Source organism: Paralichthys olivaceus, chromosome 10, assembly GCF_024713975.1.
Source record: "Paralichthys olivaceus isolate ysfri-2021 chromosome 10, ASM2471397v2, whole genome shotgun sequence".
Classification (NCBI taxonomy): Eukaryota; Metazoa; Chordata; class Actinopteri; order Pleuronectiformes; family Paralichthyidae; genus Paralichthys; species Paralichthys olivaceus.
The window spans coordinates 19,366,452-19,388,518 of record NC_091102.1 but is presented as its reverse complement, the minus strand read 5'-3'; the positions used below and the strand labels follow the sequence as shown (position 1 = coordinate 19,388,518).

The 22,067-nt window shown below is 41.3% G+C and overlaps 1 protein-coding gene across 1 annotated transcript in view; it reads right to left on the bottom strand.

Moving 5' to 3' along the window:
- Nucleotides 1–563: 563 nt before the first annotated feature.
- tmeff2a (transmembrane protein with EGF-like and two follistatin-like domains 2a) overlaps nucleotides 564–22,067 on the bottom strand; it is a 110,111-nt gene continuing 88,607 nt past the window's right edge. Inside the window, exons 6-10 of the mRNA XM_020089685.2 lie at nucleotides 12,119–12,267; nucleotides 9,361–9,420; nucleotides 8,103–8,229; nucleotides 3,479–3,637; nucleotides 564–1,035 (exon numbers count right to left, since the gene is read on the bottom strand). Of these exons, the coding sequence (XP_019945244.1) occupies nucleotides 939–1,035; nucleotides 3,479–3,637; nucleotides 8,103–8,229; nucleotides 9,361–9,420; nucleotides 12,119–12,267 (592 nt within the window). The 3' untranslated portion in view covers nucleotides 564–938. The remainder of the gene's footprint in view (nucleotides 1,036–3,478; nucleotides 3,638–8,102; nucleotides 8,230–9,360; nucleotides 9,421–12,118; nucleotides 12,268–22,067) is intronic.

The following is a 22,067-nucleotide window of genomic DNA, read 5'->3' as shown; positions in this document are numbered from 1 at the left end:
TTCTCACATACAGCTAAAGATGATTTCAGGAGATTGTCCAGAGTTCAGTGAGGCTCCATGCTATTTTCTTTCAATTCAATTCAAAGTATCTTGAGAGAACAAACAGGAATCTGATAACAATGAACAGAGGCAGACATGGTGTGTTACATTTCGTGATATAAATTATTTATTTACATTTACAGAAAAATGACCCCATCAAGACAACGTAGTAATAACTATTGGAAATAGAACCCAAGATACAGTAGCTGACGAAGTCGTCATAACCGAACAGAGAGCTCTATAATAACATTGTGCCCTCTGTCAAAGGTCTCCTATAACACAAGGTGCAAGGCATCACGTGTAGACCCGAAACACCCCCCCCCCACCCCCATACACACACACACACACACACACACCACCCCATCCCACCCCATCCCCCTCCCAGTCCGGACAACACGTACCTCACTTAGAAGCCCCTTACCCTGCTTAGCACTACCCTGATTTGCTTTAACCCCCCTCATCTACAAACAACAGACACTGGCTAGCCCGCCTCTACCAAAGCTCACATATCTAATACACATTCCCACACACACATACTCAACCACACACTCACATTCAGTATCCTCAACGGTCCCCAAACACCTCACGGTTCAGTTTTTCAGGAAAAACCCTGGAAGCGGGTGGAAGTGACAAGGTGCGAGGACACACGATTGGGTAACCTGCGACTGAGGAGAGCATCACCCCCAGCGGCTGGGTGTCGCCACTGACTGTTGTTGCGGCTCTTTCTCTGCCGTGTCCCCGTCCTCCGTGAGCATTCTTTCAGTTCATACTGGGAGAGAGGGCGAGGAGTGAGGGGAAGCAGATCCTAATTTATCAGGGGTTGGCCTACAGGGGGAGTAACATCAAACGCCATAGCTCTCCGTGCTGCGGAGGGGGACACTGTCCGCTGTTGCCTGGGCTCAGATAAGTCGAGTGGAGGCGCGCATGGTGTTCTCTGAGCTGAAGTGGACATTGTTCTGCTTCTGCCGGTTGATCCTGTTGGTCCGTGGGCACTTCCTGTGGTGAAGAAAGTGAGGGAGGGGCACGAGAGGAAACATTAGCAATGCAACTGTAATTATACCTGTTTTACACCAAAATTAGAAGGTATAAGCAGGTTTTTCTTAAAGGGGATTGACTCTGTTACCATTGACAGTAGAGGACATTGCCTTTCTGTTTATGTTTAACGTCACGAATGCACTGAAACCTCAGTGTTTTGCCAAATTAGCGAGTTCACACGGATGTTTCCATCACTGCCGATCAGAGCCAGAGATGATAAAAACCTGTGTCAACTTCAGAGTCATGTGAATCTGGAAACAGCCAATTGTACCTATTTGTATTGCAGAAAAAAGCCAGATGTTAGCAGGTGATAGGTGTTTTTTTGTCCAGTGGAAAAGGGGCTTCAGAATCTACAGCTCTGATGTTTCTATGGGCACGAACGGACCTGTTGGAATTCCTGACACCAAGGCAATTTCCTGTATGTGCAAACATACCTGGCAAATAAAAGAATTCTGATTCTGATTCTGAATTCTGATTCTGAGGCTGCTCAGTTTAAGTTAAGCTCCATGGCCACAATCCCGAAATGTGTGTTTGTACAAACAAAAAAAATGTGGGCGCAGCGTTTGTTGAAAATAACACATCATCAGCTGTAAAGCGCTGGGCTGGAAATGAGTACTGACTTTGTCCCCAGACTGTTCCACATGTCATGCTTACTGTTTGATTTTGTTTTTAATCATTTGAAGAACATGACATAAAAAGTGAGTGTGTCAAAGTTCAGTGTGTAAGATTTAGGTGAAAGGGATCTATTGGCAGACATTGAATATAAAATAATCCTTATAATGTTTTCACTGGTGTGTTTCATCCAAATTGTGCAATTTGTTTTCTTTATTCCAGAATGACCCCTTTATATTTAAATACTTCATATTTACATCAGGAGCGGGTCGTCTCTACAGAGGCCGCCATGTTTTTTACATTAGTCCAGACTGGATAAACTAAACTTGATTTTTTATGACAACTGAAAGATACCCCAGGTTCTCTTTCATGTTTGGAAGGGGAGGGTGAGGTGAGGGGTGTTCAGCTGCAACATGCAACTTCACTCCTAGATGTCACTAAATTCTACACACTGTACCTTTAAAGCTAGGGTTGGCAATCCTGAAAAATCTAACAAGCAGCCACCAATACATCCAGCAGCCTCCCATCAGCCCTCTCTTCTAAGATATCTCTCTGGCTGAAGACTCCAAATGCAGTGAGAGCACGGGCAGGTCGGATAGTGACAGAGAGGTACACCAGCCAATCATTTCATTCGGTTACAATGAAATTACGTATGTATTAGTCGTGATTATTTTAGCCCTGTGAGGTCCTCAGACACCGGCTTTCTCTCTTTTTTCAGACTACATTATTTATTGATGGCTGTCAGGACGTGAAGAGGATTTCCCCGAGACACAAAGGGTTTCAGAAACAATTTACCAACCCTCCTTTAAACATTTGAAGAAAGGCTTTTGGTTGTATTGTACTGTTTTGTATTGTATAGGTTGTATTTCTTTCTTTTTTTTTTACTACTATAAATCTGTCATTTACCTATCTGCATAAAACTGTACATCTTCCGTGGTCCTGTTGTCAAGAGTGGGAACAAACTAGTGCATTGTGGTAAAAAAATAGAGAATAATGTGGCAATTACAACCTTCCCTATGATGCGACGAATGTCGTGCACGGGAGACCGAGCACAGAGGTGACCTTTCTGCTCCCACCTGTTTGTCCTTTAAGTGAAGGCCTTATAATAACCTAGTAAAACCCATGAGACACAGCTCAGGGACAGGCATACATTTATTTATTCTTTAGTCGCAGTGGTAACAATTGTGATATTTCATTATTTATATTCATCATCATCTTTCAGCTTTAAAATGAATCCCACAGAGCAGCAGGACACATTCATGCAACTGCAGCTATAATTTTCTCTTTCCTTCTTTATCTTCTCTCCTCATCCTGCACCGTCCCAACTGCTCGCTCTCTCATTCTGTCCCTCCTCTTCCTCTCCTCCTTTGCTCAGAGGAGCATTTTTTTCCTTTTTTTTCTCAGCCAACTCTTTTAAAATCTTTTATTGAATGTCATAAATTGCTTAGGTCAGCCACAGGCACACAGGCTGCAGGGTATACAAGTGTGTGTGTGCGTGGGTTTTATTGTCAATACAAAACGCCTGTTCAAACACTGGGTGTGTACACTTGCCTACTTAGATATCTGTGTGTATGTGTGCTCATACGCATCCACTGCATGTGTTCACTTGTGTGTATGTGTGTCCAGAGGGAAAGTACAGGACTTCTCCTCCTGTGAGCAAGGTGACCTTTCGTCCAGGCTTAGGAGCACCATGGCCCTCATGTGACTCCTGAACAACCACGGACAACATGGAAAATACTGTGTGTGTGTTTGTGTGTGTGTGTGTGTGTGTGTGTGTGTGTGCATGACTCACCTGGTAATGCAGAGCACCACCACACAAATGATGACCACCTGGAGAGCTCCAATGATGGAGGCGATAAGGACGTAGTGTAGTTTGCCAGAGCCTGGCACCACATAGAACACGTTGTACTCTTTGATGTCACACTGGGGGCCCCGAAAACCCGAATGGCAGCTGAGATCACACACAAACACACACACACACACACACACACACACACATGCATGGGCGAGAGAGAAGAAAGACATAGAGAGGAAGCGAGTCATTCCTTTGCACCGAGAGACAGGTTAATTGTTTCTGTGTTTCTAATTGAAACGTCAGTACCTGTCTGATAAAGACATTGAGGTGGAACAATGTATTTGTGTGACAGTGTGGTGATTGTGCTTTTTCTTTTTTGCGACTATTGAGATGAACATGACTGATGGGGCTCGCACAGGGACAAAACCGAGGCAGGGAGAGAGAGAGTGCGAGCGCGCTCGGAGTAAGCAGCTCGAGATGCAGAACGTTCATTCACCGCGGCCCCTCTGTCCACAATGAAGCTGCAATGGTAGTTATGTGTTAAGGGGGGATACTGCATAGCCACTGTGTCAGTGCTCGCTGCACCGTAACTCCACTGCAGCCTGCGCTACAGCTCTCTAGAAGAAGCTACAGAGACGCCCTGCAGAGACAGCGAGAGCTGTGATTGGTCAGCTTGTGTCTTTTCCTACATGATCCTGCAGGACAAAGTTCACCATCTGTCTCTCTTTGGGGCTTCAAGGCTTCACCCCAGATAACTAGGAAGCTGTGTATCCACTTGTTCATGTGGAAGAGGAGGTGATGGTCATCACAAACGACGTCATCAGAAACACGATTTAAATACTCAATAAAGAGAAAGATAAGACTTTGTTAATCCCGAAGGAAATCCTTGGCCCAGCTTGCTCCAAGATTACAGTATAACAATATATAATAGAGTTGAGAAAAAAGGTTTAAATGATATATAACGTGTTATAAGTACAAATATTTTATAGAGTAAATGCAGGACCAGTGCCTAATATAAATTAAATTAAAATAAATAAGTTATGTGAAACAGTAAATTAGTACTCAACAAAGTGGCAGTAAGTGTTAATGATAAGAGGAGAAAGTAATATGGAATATTGCATGATATTGAACATAATATGATACAAAATATTTTTCACTTATTATTAATAATTACAATATGTAATGTATACACTTAAATAGGACATTAATCCCCAAATTATGACAGGCAAGACTTTAAAATAACTATGGAAGCTATTACATGTCTTTATTATATACCATGAAGATGTGACATACAGTATAAGGCTGTTTGTGCTGTCAAGAGTGCATAAACAAAACTTCATGCTTGATAAACTCTTTCTGACAGACATATTTCTATTTACTCTTCAAAATCTTTAATCTTGTGTGGATGATTATGATCTTTTTACAGGTTTTTTGCAGTTATAATCACAATGTCTCTTTGTGTTATCCTCAGCTGCAGTTATGGAAAACGAGTTTAAAAGCATCAACACTGTCAGGAGTCCTGTTGGGGATCATATAATATTATATCTTTTTGGCAAATAGAAAGGCTGGATAACAATTCTGTGAACCTACACTAATACTTATTTTTTGCGACTTCTAACTTTATACACTGAGAACACTTATAGGAAAGATGACGCTGATTTTGTTCAGTGGTTGAGCTGTTGGCAGTTTCTAACGTTCAAAGACACACAACAGAACATACAAACACACACACACACACACACACACACACACACACACACACACACACAGTGAGAGTGAGAGAGACTAATGGAGATGATCTTTGTCCTCAGAGACAAGCTAAAATGGTCCCCCTTTTAATCTCTCTCTCTCCCTCTCCTGTCTACCTGCTTGTCCTGTCTCTGGGGAGGTTGTTACCCACCAACACCTGCATATCCCTGTTTGGTACCACAACACACACACGCACACGTACACGCACACGTACACGCACACGCACACACACACACACACACACACACACAGTCTCCTTCACATTCTCTATCGCTTTGACCTGACAGTGTGCAAGATAAACTGCTCAACCTTGATCTTTTTGGGGGTTTCGTGCTCCGATTTCCACACACACACACACGTGTGCACACACGCACATGTTTGCACACACATGCATCACTCCCACAGGGACCACTTTGTCTGGATACAACCTCTGCTTTCTAAGGCCGCTAGGGGGCAGCAAAGGCCTTTCACACTCTCTCTCTGCTGAACAGTGCTCTGTATGCAAAAATACGGCTGGGGCAGGCGAGGTTAGAGAAAAAGGAGAAAGACAGAGTGAGAGAGAGAGACACCAAGACCCCCTAGCTGCTACACTATCAGGCTGTAAAAGACGGCAGACCTGAGGAGCACACATGGTCATTCACTGTGTGTGTGTGTGTGTGTGTGTGTATCCTTCTTGTGCCTGTATGTAAATGCACATCTGTGCTGTCTGTGTCCATGTGCGTTCTGTGTGCTGATGTGAATGAGTCTCTACACTGCATGTGCAGCCACTGTCATTTGCACCTGTTTGTGACTGATGTCCAGCAAATGTGGTTGTGATGTGTGTGTGGGTTTCTGTCATAGACGACCTTTGAGGACAAATTTAAAAATAGTTTTTGCAACTGGGGATAAAAGTTCTATCAAAAAAACGATTTTTGGTTCAGTGGTTAAGTTTAGGGTTAGAGTGAGCCTCCAGGAAATGAATTTAAAGTCCCTAAAGGAGACCTATGACAACGTGAGTGTGTGTGTGTGTGCACTGTTTGTTGCATCTTTGTGTGTTTCTACTTAAATGACAAAATCATCCAGAGCGAGGACATCTTGCTCACTCCTCCTCGCTTCTGTGAAAAATCCCTATGGCTTAAAACAACTTGTTATATTTTCCTTCAATTGAGATGTAAAAATATCAGTTAGTGCAACCTTAAAAGTAGTGCTGAAGGTTTGGCTCTTACTAAGGATGGGCAAACACCAATTATATTTTGTATTTGAAATACAGATGATCAGTGACAAACAGTAGAATTTTTAGATTTACATTGTACATTTTTGCTGCAGTAAAAGAAAATATTTATTTCATACTTTCCAGGACCTCATCAGTGAAGATGATAGTACTGTGTTTAAAGCCAAATATCACTGTCTGACAGATGATGTTGGTGGGAAGAAACAACAGATACCTGTCAAATGTACTTTTTACTTTTACTGCCCATATTATAATACAAATATCTTATATTTTCAACTCAGGTTTGTAACTTTCTTTTTAATGTATTCGATGGGAATTATGCGTTTTTTTTAAACTGTTCCTCAAGCACTGCTTTCCCAACAGAAATGGACGTAAAAGACGCAGCAAGACCGTGAGACAAGAGAGGGGACTCAGCCGCGGAGAAGAGAAGCAGCACATATGTCTGTTAATGGAGTAACAACATGAAGGAACGTAAAGAATCAATATCACTGATTATGTCGACAACGTTGGCAACAAAGCAAAAAAAAAAGACATTCCCCATCCCTGGACTTATTCTAATGAAAGATTCTTCATTCAGTATGCTTCCTCCTGGACAACGTTGCTTTACTTGCTTTAACTCTTGTTTTCAGTAGATTGTTTTTCATTTGATCTGAAGTAAGAGTGGTTTAAGTTAAATTGTCTTTAAAATATATTAATGTGACATGAGTCTCTGTTTGCTTTGCACAGATACGGCTGCTAGAAATGAGCTTCAGAGGTGAAGGTTTTACTTTTATACTTCGAGTACATTTCAAGAAAGAAACTTCTGCCACCTCTGCAAGTGTTGGATCTGAAATTGAAAAAAACCCAACGTGGGATTAATTTGAAGCAGTGCAGCAGTGGCCTACGACTACAGGAGGGATCTCGAACACTTACCCCACTTACACTATTAATAGCCTGATTAAAAACATAAACAGGATGTAATACTTGTGTGGCAATTGCCTAAAATCGATTAATACTTATTATCAACTACATGTGGGGAGGGAGAGAGAGGGAGAGAGAGGGAGAGAGAGGGAGAGCATCATTAAATTTGTTCTGCAAAAAAAAAGAGTCTGTCTGAGTCCATGTGGCTTAATGAGGGTGAGTTTATACATCAGTTGCACTGTAAAAACTATGTAGTTAAGATAAATACAGTCTCATTGATTGTTAAATCAGCATCCATGCACTGTAGCCCATAATGGACAATATAAATGTAGCACTATTGATTGCTAGCTATTTAAAAACCGTTAGTATGAATTAATAATCAGCAGTCAGTGTGTTTTGCTCAAATTATATTATATTTAGGAAACAGCTTTTGATTTCTTCACTTTTTGGAAGAAATTTCAGGCCCCGTCTTTATTGTGACATTCAGTGTAGAATGATGTCAGAAATGGTGTGTTCCGGTGGCTCAGTGGTTAAGAAGCATAATGTGTACTTTGACTGCGATGTCTCCAATTTGATTTCTGCTCAGGAAGCTGTGCTGCCTGTCATTTCCCCTCTCTCTCTCTCCTCATTTCCTGTCACCTGCCTCCTGCTCAGCTTCAAAAATGCCCCAAAATGCTTATCCCTACCCATCACTAATCCTCACACATACAGGAATACAGTGTGTGTGTGTGTGTGTGTGTGTGTGTGTGTGTGTGTGTGTACCTGCAGGAGGGCTGTGCCAGGATGCTGGGAAACTGACACTCTCCATGGACGCAGTAGTTTTTGTAGTGATCTGGACAGGGGATGTACAGGCCGCGGGCCAGCCCATTCCTCGGATCCTCATTTTTCTCTATTTTATAAACAGACGTGCACACACACACAAATACAACATCCATAAATACTGAATGCACATATGCTCTTGGCCGCCTGTGCATACATACCTTGAGATGCATTATTAAACTTCTTTATGGTTATGTTTAGACAGTGCTTGTTTAAGGTTAGGCACTGATCCTGGTCTGGTTTAAAACACAAACACAAACGTTCAGATAATGTTTTGCCTCACATCTACCTCAAAATTCCACAAACATCTGTCTGTATGTGGAACGCATATCTCAAGAACTATTCATCTTATCAGCCTCACACTTGGCATGTGAATTCTCAGTGCAGTGTCGAGGTTGTCAATATCAATACAAATTGAAATAAATAGATCAAAATGAATTGAGATGAAATGCTCTCTAGGTCAGTGGGGGCAGGGAAGTGCACCTTCAGTCTTTAGACTGAGTTGAACATGTCTTCATCTACATCCTCAGATAAACTACAGCAGTAACTGGGTCAAACTGCAGATGAAAATCGCAGCCAGATCATTTTTATAATTCGATTTTTTTGTTTGACCATATCGGACTGAGACACAGACTGAACCCAGTACGGCTGCTGATCTCCGTCAAGGCAACAACAGTGATAGAATTACAGTTTGGCTATTTGCCTTCAAAGTAAAAACACAACGTTCGTTTAGTTGCTGCAATGCTTTATATTGAGCTGATTTACAGAGCTTTTATTTTGAAATGTTTTGTGAACTTTGGTCTGAAGATTGAGTCGGTTGCTTAACAGACCTCTGAAATAGCCGACATGCAATGTATGAAAAAATAACAGCAGTTAAGTAAATCCTTCTGACTTGAAAAACATTAACGACTAAATCTTGATTGCAGATAAACCAGGTAGTGTTGACTGTGACAGTATATTGTAGAACCGTTTGAGGAGGAATAATTCTGAAGTAGCTCCAGAATATTAACACAGAACAAGTACACAGGCATGTTTAGAACATGCACTGCACTCATTTAACACCATCCTTCTCCAAACGTATCTGCAGACAGAACTGAAGGTGATTCCCTCTCTCTAGTGTGACAGCAGTGTCTTTTGTACGCCCTCCATCTATCCATAATTCTTTAGAAGACCATCACACCACCATCACACGTACACTCACCTGTGAGGTCAGTCCGTGCAAAGTGTCCATCTCCTCCTTTGTTGCCGGTTATGATGTCACCTGAAAAGGACGGAGACACAGTCAAACTGATTCCAGGTCGGTATGACTCCTCCCATCACCCTAACCCCCTCCACTAGGACTAACACGTTCAAACTGATGGCAGACGTAAATCATCATGGCAACAAAGGGTCCATGAAGTGTGTGCGCCTGTCTAGATAATGCATATGAATGTGAACCATTCTCTTCCAAAGTCAGAGACTGTCCCCTCGAATGTATTATACTGAACAAAGCGCAGAAAGGAGCAGAGGAGGGGGAGAGAGGGAGAAAAAAACTCAGAGGGAATAATGCATTCTTGCTCACCTTATTGGGGCTGCATTGAATTCCCCTTTCACCACGGCTAGACAAAACCTCCTTCCAATCATAATCATTTTATTGCAATTGATTTTTTTCCCAGTGGTCAGTGAATTTATTCTCTCAAAGTATGTGTGCCAAAGTATTTCCTGGATTTATGGTGCAAGAATTGTGGCATGAAATGTGCCTGGAAGTGCGATAATCTTTTTCCCCTACTTCTTTTTTCTCTTTTATTGGCTTGTAAAACACCAGAGGCGCGATAAAAGAAAATAAACAAATAGGCATTTCTATGAGGTCAGAAGCTGGAGTCTTGTATGTATGACATTCGAAAAGACTCACAAACAAATAAACTTAATGAGTTTTAAAACTGATTAAGAGAAAAGCAAAGTAAACAGACCACAAACGTTGATGATAACTTAAAGTCTTGATGATGCAGCACCTGATTTCTTTCGGCATCGTGAGGGTATTATGTGTTAGGCAGTGGTTTAGTGCAGGGTATATGCAGGCATACGGTGTATATCCCCCTTATTTTTTAATCAGCATAGCGTATACCTTCTTCTAAATCGCCCTTGATGCTGCAAGACTATTTGTTTCCGAAATCACCAGCATTCCTCTGCCACTGATTGGTTAGTACTCGTTGCCTTTGTTGGTTGTGTTGGTAGGTAAAGGTATCAGGAGTGGTGACTGGCTAATTAGGATAAGAATATATATATGTGAGCCTCTCATGGGAAAAAATATCATCTGCTCTTTAACCGATCTCCTGATTAACAGAACTCATTAAAAAGCACAACTAAATTCAGCCTTTAAATATTGCTAATTTTATAATGTTGGCAAACTTATGGCCAACGCTACCTTTTGCAAATCAGATTATCAAAGTGACAGTTAACAAAAGAAACCACTGACCCATAGATTACTTGATGAGGGAATAATTGTCCAATTTTCATGTGTGGAAGGAATAACAGCAATAGTTGACTCAAAATGTAAAATCATGTAGTTGCCTCACTGTAAAGTCTGTGGGACAGCATTGATGCAAAATCTGCATCAGAAATTAAGTGAACCAAGTGACAATGGAGGAATACTATTGGCCCTTTTTTGGGTGAGCTAGTATGCAAGAGTAGTCTTACATGTCACTATTTATAACATGAGACGTTTATCCTTTGCTGGATGGGCTACTTTAAAAATAAATGAAGAGTGTACCCACTTCTCCAAGCACCACTATGTTACTGGTGTTAGGTGGGAATAAATCTCAATCACATCAATTTCACTCTGTCCACGCTGGTACAAGGTGCAGCGGAAAAAGCTGAACTCTATTCAGAAAAAGAATGAAATGTAAAATTGTTTCCCAAGTGACACATGGAAAAAATATCATAAACCAGCAATCTAAATGTCAAGGTGTCACTTTGAATCGTGGCTAACATGAGGATTCTAAATCCTGCCGTTTCATCGAAGAGTTTCATGACATTTGCTTCTCTCTCCCACTTTCGCAGAATGTGTGGAAGCACAATCGAATCGATCAGGGTGGTCTGACCCGAAAGGTGTAACAATGGGGAATACAGATTTCTATTTGTGTTCTGAGAGCTGGTTAGCCCTGATTGCTTTTCTCCCCATTACTTCTCAAAGCTTTCATCTCAGTTCTCACATCTCGATCAATCGTCCTGTTTGTCCTGCGAGGATGCCAAGCCAATCAAATGCTGTACTTACTCATACAGAATAAAACCTGCTAACCACTGATATTTGAACACTGCTAAAATTGTGAGTGAGGGTAAAGTCTCTGCCTCTCTTTCCCCCGATGACGGCTTAAGATCTTAAAGCAGGAGGAGCCAGTATTTGGAGAGATGAAGATGTTGATGGATCAAATAAAATAAAAAATAAGAATTCTCAGGTGCCTTTGTAGTCTCCCACATGGATTAGCAGTATGATTCAGGTTCGGGGATTTAACCACACACATTAATAAATAACTTTATCCCTGGAACCATTACAGACACTGCATTCAAATAAATGATATTACACTAGAAAGAGGGGGGATTACCATTCAGTAAAATTATCAATATACGTAGGAGTCAAGGCTATTTGGGGATTATCTTTGCACACTATTCCAAAATATGATTGAGTGAAACTATCTGTAATTATGAAATGTGGCTGGAAGTGCAGCTGGAGGGAAATACAGGATCATGCTGTCTGCATTTAGCTCTGAAAGCCGCCTCATTTGCCTCAACTGCCCGGAGGCCATGAGGGCCTCGTTCACCCTCACGGCCTCACTTCAACTTGAAGTGAACACCTGCCCAGGCAGACAGACTGACGGCCTCTGCTGCGCGTGTGAAGGCCTTGCTGTGTCGTTTTGTCACTCAGTGTGTGTGTGTGTGTGTGTTTGTGTGTGTGTGTGCGTGTGTGTGTCTGAGCGTCTGACCTTGACAGTGGCCCAGGTACTTGACCTCGATGCGCTCCTGTTTCTGACAGGACGCCTCCTTCACCTGGCAGGGGTTGTCATAGGAACGACCGTCTGAGGCACACACTGGGTTGAAGCTGATGTGGGAACAGTCGATGTTGCACACACACCTAAAAAGTAAGAAATCACATTAGAACAGGAAACTTTCCTTGTATTTTATTTATTATCGGCATCAAGATGTGAAATAAATTAGATCTGAAATATGAATGAAAATGAAAGCATCTTTATTCCGGAGAGACTTATGTTCGTGTTTGATTGCGAGAGACAGACTGAAATTCATTCAGGGATTAAAAACGAGACAGAAAAAAACTGTACAGCTTGCACTTAGCTGGGATGCTGGACCATGCATAGTAATGCTGTTCAAACTGGGTTTTGGCACATTTAGTTTGACACAATAGCAGAACAGAGGGCTTGATTGACAAAAGATGTACCATTACAAAGGTGGGAAGCAAATTATTCTGCTGTGAGGGGAGAATTCTCCTCGTGCCCTACCCCCCTCTCATGTGGTGTGCCGCAAGGGTCAATTCTTGGTCCCATGCTATTTATGCAATAGACCTTAATAGTGTGGTTCCAGGCTTAAAACTCTTTTTCTGAAATGCAATTGAGAAAATAAATGAGAAACTTACTTCCTGAACCACAGCAGTTAAAAGAGGGCAGTCACTGTTATGCTCTACATATACGCTCTCTCGAAGTGAGATAATCTATTAAAATCCACAGTTATGCAGACGACACCAGGTTCATATTAAACTGTGATAATCCGATAGTGATAACATCTCCTAAATTATGGCCTGTCTCTCTGATCCTAAAAGCTTGATCTCACAAATTTAAAGTGCAACACTGGCTCCCACCTGCTCAAGCCACAGATGTAATTGTTCTCTACAAAGCTGCCGATGCTCCTCAGGGAACCTTCTTACAGTTCCCACACAAGCTTTGTTACTGACCTGTTGCTTGTTGTTTTTTTACTTTGATGCTTTTTTGGGAGGGTTTTTGTTATTGTGTAATATATTCTGACAGAATTGTATTGATTTCTGTAAAGAACTTGACTATGTGTTGAAAAGTACAAAACAAATATGTTTTTTATTATTAATGATATTGTTATTACCACCATTATTATGATTATAGTTATTACCATTATTGTAATAATAATAATACTTATTAATAGTAGTAGTGCATCATAGTTTTGTGCAGGAAACTACAGCAACACATTTCACTAAGACTTACTGAAGACTAAATTAAAAATAATAATAAATAATAAGCTAATGCAAACATATTCCACACAGAGACGACACACCAGACCTTGGTGTTACACCATGTCTCAACGTCCCTCAACAAAACCCAGCTGAGAAGTACTAAAAAGTACCTTGATGGAGATGAGGACAACTGCCTTACTGTACAGCTGAGCACATGTATGGCCTGTATTACCTTGAAAATGGAATGCTCATTAAAGGTACAGTGTGTAGAATTTTGTGATATCTATTGTTGAAGTTTCAATTTGCAGCTGAACACCCCTCACCTCACCCTCTCCTTCCAAACATGAAAAAGAACCTGTGGAAACCTTCAGTTGTCATAAAAACTCAAAAGGTGTTTAGTTTGTCCAGTCTGACGTAATTTAAAAAACATGGCGGCCTCCGTAGAGAGGACCCCTCGATGTAAATATAAAGTATTTGAATATAAAGGACCTTTTCTGGGGTAAAGAAAACTACAATTCATACAATTTAGATGAAACAAACTAGTGAAAACATCATGAGGATTATTCTACATTAAATTTCTGCCAATAGTTCCCTTTCACCTAAATCTTACACACTGGACATTTAAGTACAAGCTTTCCAAAATTCTGCGTAAAAGTTGAATTAAAAGTGTGTTGTTTCTTGTTGTGTTGTCTTGGGTGAATAACTGCTTACAGCTGTAACCCGTTTAAAATGACTCACACTTTGTCTTCTCTTTAAATTGAATTAGTGACTTCCTTCCATAAAGCTGATATTTCTGCTGCGTCTCTGTGGCAGCCTGTGATGCATTCATTTCTCAGCAAATCGGGAGCTTACTCAATGTTTTTAGCCCTCGCAAATTAACCAGGCAATTTGCTGTCGCACCAAAATTTTCAGCGCGAGACGTTCTGTGCTTCTGTTTATTAGTCTGTGTGGGTTCTTCTGTATATGCAAAAACATCTGCACGAATGACAAGAGAGGGAGAAAGAGTCCCCACACTTGCCTCAGTGCAAATACATACGCGTGTGTGTGTGAGAGAGTGTATGTATTCTGGCATACATGTAGTGTGACCCTTGAGCGTGTGGCAGGCCTGATCAGCAGAAATTACACCCAGATTGTCCTCCCCAGACAGTCGCTGCTGAGTACCACTGAACACCACATTCTGTAATTATAAATCTGTCATTATTCTCCTGGTCTTTTCATTTCCCCCTGGTGCCGAGCTCTCAGTAAAGCACAGGCATTCAGCTGTCTTACAGCTGCATTTGCATACACAGTCACATGGGCACCCGCCAACGCACGAACGTGTGCCTACACACACCCACAGACACACTCGGGCAGACACAGTCGCAATCAGCCGTGGTGGTTGCTACTGCTGACTCTGACGTTGATTGAAACGCTGTGCACCAAAGCGTGGCAGTGCTCAGCTACTGTTGTAATGATGGATCAGCAAAGTAAGAATGATGTGAAGAAAGGCTTGGTTATGCATCTGTGAGGACACAGTTGTGAAGAGAGACGCAAAATCCAAAAACCCCACATGACACCGAGTGTGAGGCGTCGACTCTGTGAGCGACCTGCCGCTGCCGAGGGTTACACAATGAGCCTGAAACACCATGTTTTTAAGCAGAGGCAGACAAATCCGACACTCGCACAAAAATATTTATGCTGTTTAGCCCAACAACTAAACCTGAAGTTTTCCCTGTCATAGTTGGCATCAAGACTTATTTAGAAATCCACAGTTTAGTTTTTAGTATCCACCATTCCAACCGAAGTCCAATTGCCTGTATGGCCAATAAATCTGATTCGGATTTATTGTTTCGAATTTACCTCCATCAGTTTTGTAAAAGGGACGGGTACACACTCTCAGTTCCACTGTATTAGTGTGAATGCTGAAATCTCACAAGCTGAATTTTCAGGTTAAACTCAAAAAAGTCGAAATAATCTGCGTATAGCTACACACTGCTGGAGGCAAGTGAGGAAAAAAAGGGGGTCAAACTAAAAAATTATATAACCCAGACTATAATTTTGCTACAGCTGCCCTCGAGCCAAGATAAGGCTTACAATTTAAAGCGTCTGTGTTATCATAAAAAGTCTCTAAATGAGAACAGATTCAGCATGAAAGGAGGCAGCGAGAAGAAGAGCTACGAAGTAAAAACTAAATATCAGGCACTTCTGAGCTAAGAGGAGATTTCCTCATATCCGCCACTTAAAAAATAAATAAAAAAAGAATATAAGCTTAACACTGCACACATGTAAATGTACACATGCAAACTACACACCCCCCAACACACAACCTCCATCCACTAAAGAGCTTTAAAACTGTCGGCTGTCCCAGGAGGCTGCTGTTGGTCGCTGGCTGATGTCTTGGCTTCATACATTTTTAATGAGGCCTCTCACTTTCTCCATAATAGGCACTATACCACTAGACTGCAGTGCGTCAACACATCCTAATGCCACTTGCCCGCACACACACAAACACGCACGTACACCTGCAGACAGGCGTGCAAAAAACTGTCATACACATGCATGAGACAGCAATCGCTCTCTGTCTCATCTTGTTTTTCCCTATTGTCTCTCGCCACACCAAATCATTGCTTCACACTTTCTGCTGAGAGGAACAGAGGGGAGACAAGTGTTAAATGAAAGTTGATGCTGTGTGTGAACGTGTGTAATGTACATATCAGAGTGTGTGTGTGTGAGACGTGTGTGTGTGTATGTGTGACGATACTTTCTTCACAGGATGTGTCTTATTGATTAGTTCCCTGCGATTTCCCTCCCATCAAGCACCCCCCACCCCGCCCCCAGACTGTCTGCTGGCACCCAACTGAAAAGGCCACTTTACACACATGTAAACACACACACAGCAACTGACACCTGCGTATATCCACTGGCTGCCTCGTGTTGTGTATAAATCCTTAGCAGAAAACCTTATTGCAACTGAACGTACCATTGATTTGTATAATCCTTCGCAACAGATTTCACTGTAATCCTTTGGAAACTGAGTGAAAGAGGCAAAAACAGCAAGAGCGAGAGAGAGAAAAGCTATGCTTAAGCAAATAAATAAAATGGAGAATGAGAGAAGAAAAGCTATGTAGTATATACTCTTCACAAACAATCAGAGGTAGTGAACACACACACACACACACACACACACACACACACACACACACACACACACAGGCCAAATAATATCACAGAGCAGTTCAGCAGTTCAGCACGGGCACAGGTCCAAAGGGTCAGGAGGCCCTGAACTAGTGAGACACTGGACCAACATTTCAGTCCTGAAACTAATACCTGGGGCTCGAGGTATCGGCCAATACTCAGTACCAATCTAATGGTAGTATTTAATGAAGAGCTCACAGCTCACAGTGGGGAGGAGACTGGGTGCATTCTTTTATTTGACATCATAGCAAACTCAATCATTTAATTCCTAACTTTTTATTTATTGCTAAATATTTAATTTTACATTTTAAGTGTAAAGCAATTCTGCTAGTATCTTGCGGCACACTGATGACGTATGAGGTTGTACGCGCATGTAGAATTAAATTGATCGGCTCCATTGATCAGCTCTATCATAACCGATAACTGGTCAAGAAATTTGAACAAGTGAAAGACCTATATCTGAGGCTACATCCACGTTACTACGTTTTCGTTTGATAAAAGGCATCAATTCTGCTACAGGTACACCTGGAGTCCACACTACTGTGGAGAGCCACTAAAATAGAGTTTGGAAACGCTGCTGGCCCCATTTACTTGGAGAAGTCTGGGGCTCCATAGAGTCTGGACAGATGACGTAGACACTCACGACCGCTTGCTGATTGTGTCTCTTCGGTCAGGACATTACCTTCGCTGATTCATCAGGCTACTATCATATGACCATCATCCGGAAGAAAACAAAGGGCATTAGCCTCGGCTACCAGTGTAGAACACAACCCTAACCCTAACCCATGGATAATCAATAACAAGTGTAGCTAACAGCGATTGTGCAGTTAAAGGTTCAGTGTGCAGAATTTAGTGAAATATAAATGGGAAGTTGCATGTTGCAGCTGAACACCCCTCACCTCAGCCTCCCCTTCCAAACATGAAAGAGAACCTGCAGAAACGTTGTTTGGTTTGTCCAGTTTGGACGACTGTAAAAAACATGGTAGCCTCTGTAGAGCAATGCAAATATATAAAGTATTTAAATATAAAGGGCCCATTCTAGGGTGAAGAAAACAACCATTTATACTATTTAGATGAAACAAACATCACTAGGATTGTTTTATATTCAGTTTCTGCCAATAGATCCCTTTCACCTAAATCTTAGACACTGAACCTTTAATTTTACATTTTACCATGATACAACTGTTTACATGCGTAGGACCAATCTGTTATTTGAGCGATCCCTGTGTATACTGTGACGAATGTCCAATGTACGAGAACGTTTACGTGATATGCGTTTTCAGGCGTGTTAGTATGGACGGGGATTAAAACTGATATAGAGATACAAACTAAAATGAGGTGTTGGTGGGATGGAAGTAGCCTGATCAGTGAGGCGGGGTCATGTGGGTATGAGTGACGTGGTGGTGGTGGTGACACTAGTCAGGAGGCTGACATCTTAGTGCACAGTGGCCCAGTATCTTATATTTATTCATTATTAATAAGTGAGGCCATCTCCCACTGGTTTTTGTGTGTGTTTGTTGTGTGTGTGTTTATTTGTTGTGTGTCTGGCCTAGAAAAAGGAAAATAAAATCAGCCCCCCCACCTCACCTGTTGCCCTGTGATTGGTCCTTGGAATTCCCTTTAGCTCTGCGCAGAATGGGCAGCCATAAGGACATAAGTAGCGGCTTTGAGAAGCCCCTCGCTCCTTTGTCACTATGTCTAAACCCAGTGTTCACACAGCAAGTGTCCAGGCAGCCCCCCTCTATGATTAGCTCACTATCTGCTCCTCTTCTACCTTAATTCTATCAACGGTGATGGGGGCTATTGATGGGTTTGAAAGCATGGTTTTTTGTGGGTAATTACAGTTTTACACCACAAATGGATCTAAATGGGTTTTCGTGACACTCTATTGATCTTTCTGGGGTAAATTGGTCTTTTTTGCCTGCTGACTGCCTCCAGAGAACAGAGAGCTGCAGAGGGGCGGTGTGAGGATTGCAAGGCTCTTTGCCACAGCAGGTAGCAGTGATGAATCCAGATGATGTACGACAAACACAATCCAAAAGAATGTTTTGTCAAATTGTAGAAATAGTAAGGAAAATAAAACTAACACTGATTTTTTTTACTTTTGACGAGGCAACATAGAGCATTGTTGAAGCTGCCAGCAGTCACCAGTGTCTTCAGAAAGGTTTACACTTGTAAAAAGAAATGCATTGATTGCATTGAGGTTTTTACAATCTTCTTGGATTTATCTCTGGTTCCAGACCTCTGAATTACTCAGATATTTTTCAGTAATTTGGCACTGTGCTCCCTGACTCATTGATGGCTTTTTCCACTGTTGCAACTGAGCCAATCCAGGCTTGTAAGAGGGAGATAGGAATGTGACGTCCATTTTCCTGTGCCAGAGCAAGAAGGTGCTGATAGAAAAATGGTCATAAGCATTGATGGGATTGTAGCTGTGCAGGTTGTTGCAAGTTCATTCTGCCAAGTTCAGAGCTCCTGCTGAGATCCAAATAATCACCAGACCCAACAAACCTGTAGCAACAGTACTGGGCAGGACTGTTTATCCTGTAACCTTTGTCATAGCAGAGCAAAACCAACTAATGATTCAGATTGCTTTTGGCTTTTCTTACCAGGTTTGACAACTTTGATATCTGACCCATAAAACCGCATGATGTCATGGCGTCAAGGAAACACAATGGAAACCCCAGTTCAAAAGCACAAGGAATGTTAGTTAAGAGACAAACTGACATGGAACAAAGAGAACCGCTGTCTAATACACAAAGTTAACTACAGGTAGAGGCGGTGAAGGTTATCAATGCAAGAAGGTAAACCAGACAAAGACATGAGGTAAAGAAACAGAGACACACAGGGAAAGAAATTTCAAAATAAAATAGCAAATAATTAAGTCAAAGTGCAAAGATATAAACCCTAAATCCAAATATACAAAACCAAATTCAGTAGGAGGAGGAATGAGTCTAAAAACATAAATCAAAAGTTAAAAAGTCTTCTCAACAGGTCCAATGGCGCTCCTTGCTGTCTGTCCCAATCCGTCAAGATATTACCATATTCGGCAGGCACGATTAAGCACAAACTAGATACTGCTTTTGCTGAGCACAAAACAAACACACAGTTCTCTATTGCACAGCCCCACCTGAACCGAATCAGTGGTTGAATCAATTCAAAAGTGAATCCTCTGTAGACACCTTCCCAGGTAATATTCACACCAAGTTTAGTGAAAATCCTCCAATGCCTTGTTATTTTGCTCTCGCATGCACGCATGCACGCATGCACGAATGCATGCACTCACGCATGCACGCACGCACGCACACACACACAAAGGTGAAAACAATACTATACTAATGCAGCATGAACGAGAACCGTTTAGAATCAACAAACAAATCTCACAGTTTTAAAGACAATCCATACTCTGCAGTGATCTGTAACATAGACATCTCATTACAATGGCAAAATATTTTAACAAACTTAAAATTACTATTTACAGCTATCTTCTCTTTTTTAATTTGGCCCAATGTTAACTGTGTCAGAATGTATATGACAAAGAAGGAGAAACCCCTGCCTTATCAAACACAGTATTCTGCACACAATTTTAAAGCATATTAAGTGGTCACTTTATCACACTGCAATAAAAACACAGTCTCAGTTCAGAGAGAAGGACGGTAACTGGATAAAATGAAATTCTTTGGGAGACATACAATTTACATGTGTGTTGGTTGGTGTTGGTGCAGGTGACCAAACCATCCCCCCTGGTAAAACTCAACTAATTGCCGAATGGTGCTTGTGCTCAAAACACAAAGAGAAACATAATTGACAGTTGTTAGACAACAATATTGATTCCACTGTCATTGTCTTCATGGTTAAAACTAAAACCTGCTAATGGTTTGTTTATCTTAAGACACGGTTAGTTTAACTTAGCACAAAGACAAAACAGAAAGTCCAAAATTAAAACATTCCTTCTATCAGCATTTATAAAGCTCGCTATAACTAACATGTTTGATTTTCTTTGTTAAACTTACCAAATAAAAGGCTGTTATGTGTTGGACTGTTTGCAGTCGTTATGCTAAGCTAAGCCAATCATCTCTCGGCTGTACCCTCTTGTTTAAAAGAAGGCATACATTTCCCTCGGAATGCAAATGAACAATTTTAACACAATGTCAGACTATTCCGTTTAAACAGCTTCTTCAACAATGTGATGATGAATGTTTAGCTAACTCCTCTTCACAACCTACACGACAGCTGAAAATATCATAAACTGGATGGACGCCCGCTATAATTAGGCGCTTTCAAAGGAAGCATGACTGGGGTTCCCAAATGTCAGACTAAATAATGCAGTGAAAACAAAATGGCACTTCAGTGTGATTATCCACACATCCTAGAGCAAACTTCCCACAGTGGCTAACAATTTACACAACAGCACTTATTTATTAAACATAAGAATATTGCACTACTAGAAGCACATCACTTTACTGGGTCACTCCACCTGCTCTTTAAATCCCGTCATCTCTCTGAACTTGCAGTTTGATTAACTGCTCTGTCTGATTCAAATCCACTGCTGTCTGATTGGGTTGTACGCGTGTGGTTGACTGCTGTTTGATGAAAATCCTGGTGTTGGGTCGCTATTACCTGCCTGATAATTCACCAGACACATTCTCATCAAAACACCACAGGGTTTTTGAAAGATTGTGTTTTCCTTTCTTATCGAAAGGAAAATGAAATATTTGTGTCAACTGCGTTTAAAACGAGATGCAGTATTGAGTGTTGGCTGCCTCTTGTCTTATCCAATGTTTTCTTATGTTGGGGGCAAACATTCTTTGAGACTGTGGAACTGTCTTTATTACATATAGTGCTTAATATGCTTGCATTTTCTTTTTTTCTTGTTTTATATGAACACATCATTGACACTGTGTTGAATGCTATTGAATTCTCCCCTTGAGGTTTGAAAAATTACCAATAAATCCATTTCTGTGTTTTTGTGGATCATTAAGGTGCATTTGTAGAGTGGGTGGACTTTGGGAAAAGGCTTGGTATGCACCATGAGTCTGTTCCTTGGCATTACAGTTATTGCACACCAGGGCACATTATCTTTCCATTACATCCAGTAGTTTGATCGAGTCATATTCCCAGGGCACGTCTAATTTCTAATGTCTGGGATTTCTCATAGGCCACACTGCTTTTCTTTTGCTGATAGCAGCTGATCCTTGTTCCACACCAAATCTATAATGTAGGTTCATTTAAGCTTCATTTTATGCTGTAGAGTGCAAATAAATAAAAGCTGATATTGTCTGGAGCTGGAAAACAGTTCACCAGCCGGGCCTCCTTCTAATTAGGTTCTGCACCCGCATGTTTATTATGTAGCCCCGAGGATGTTTTTTTAGTGCTGCTTTCTTGCTAATGCATGAGGGAGGGTGGGCCTATAACATATTACCAACATTTGTCTCATCTACAATAACTGGTTGAAATTATGACAAACGTTATTTCTACACTGAACTACTTTTCCAGTGTGTGAGTCAAAGTCATTTTTGGTCTGACATTGCCGAGTCCTGTAAGGA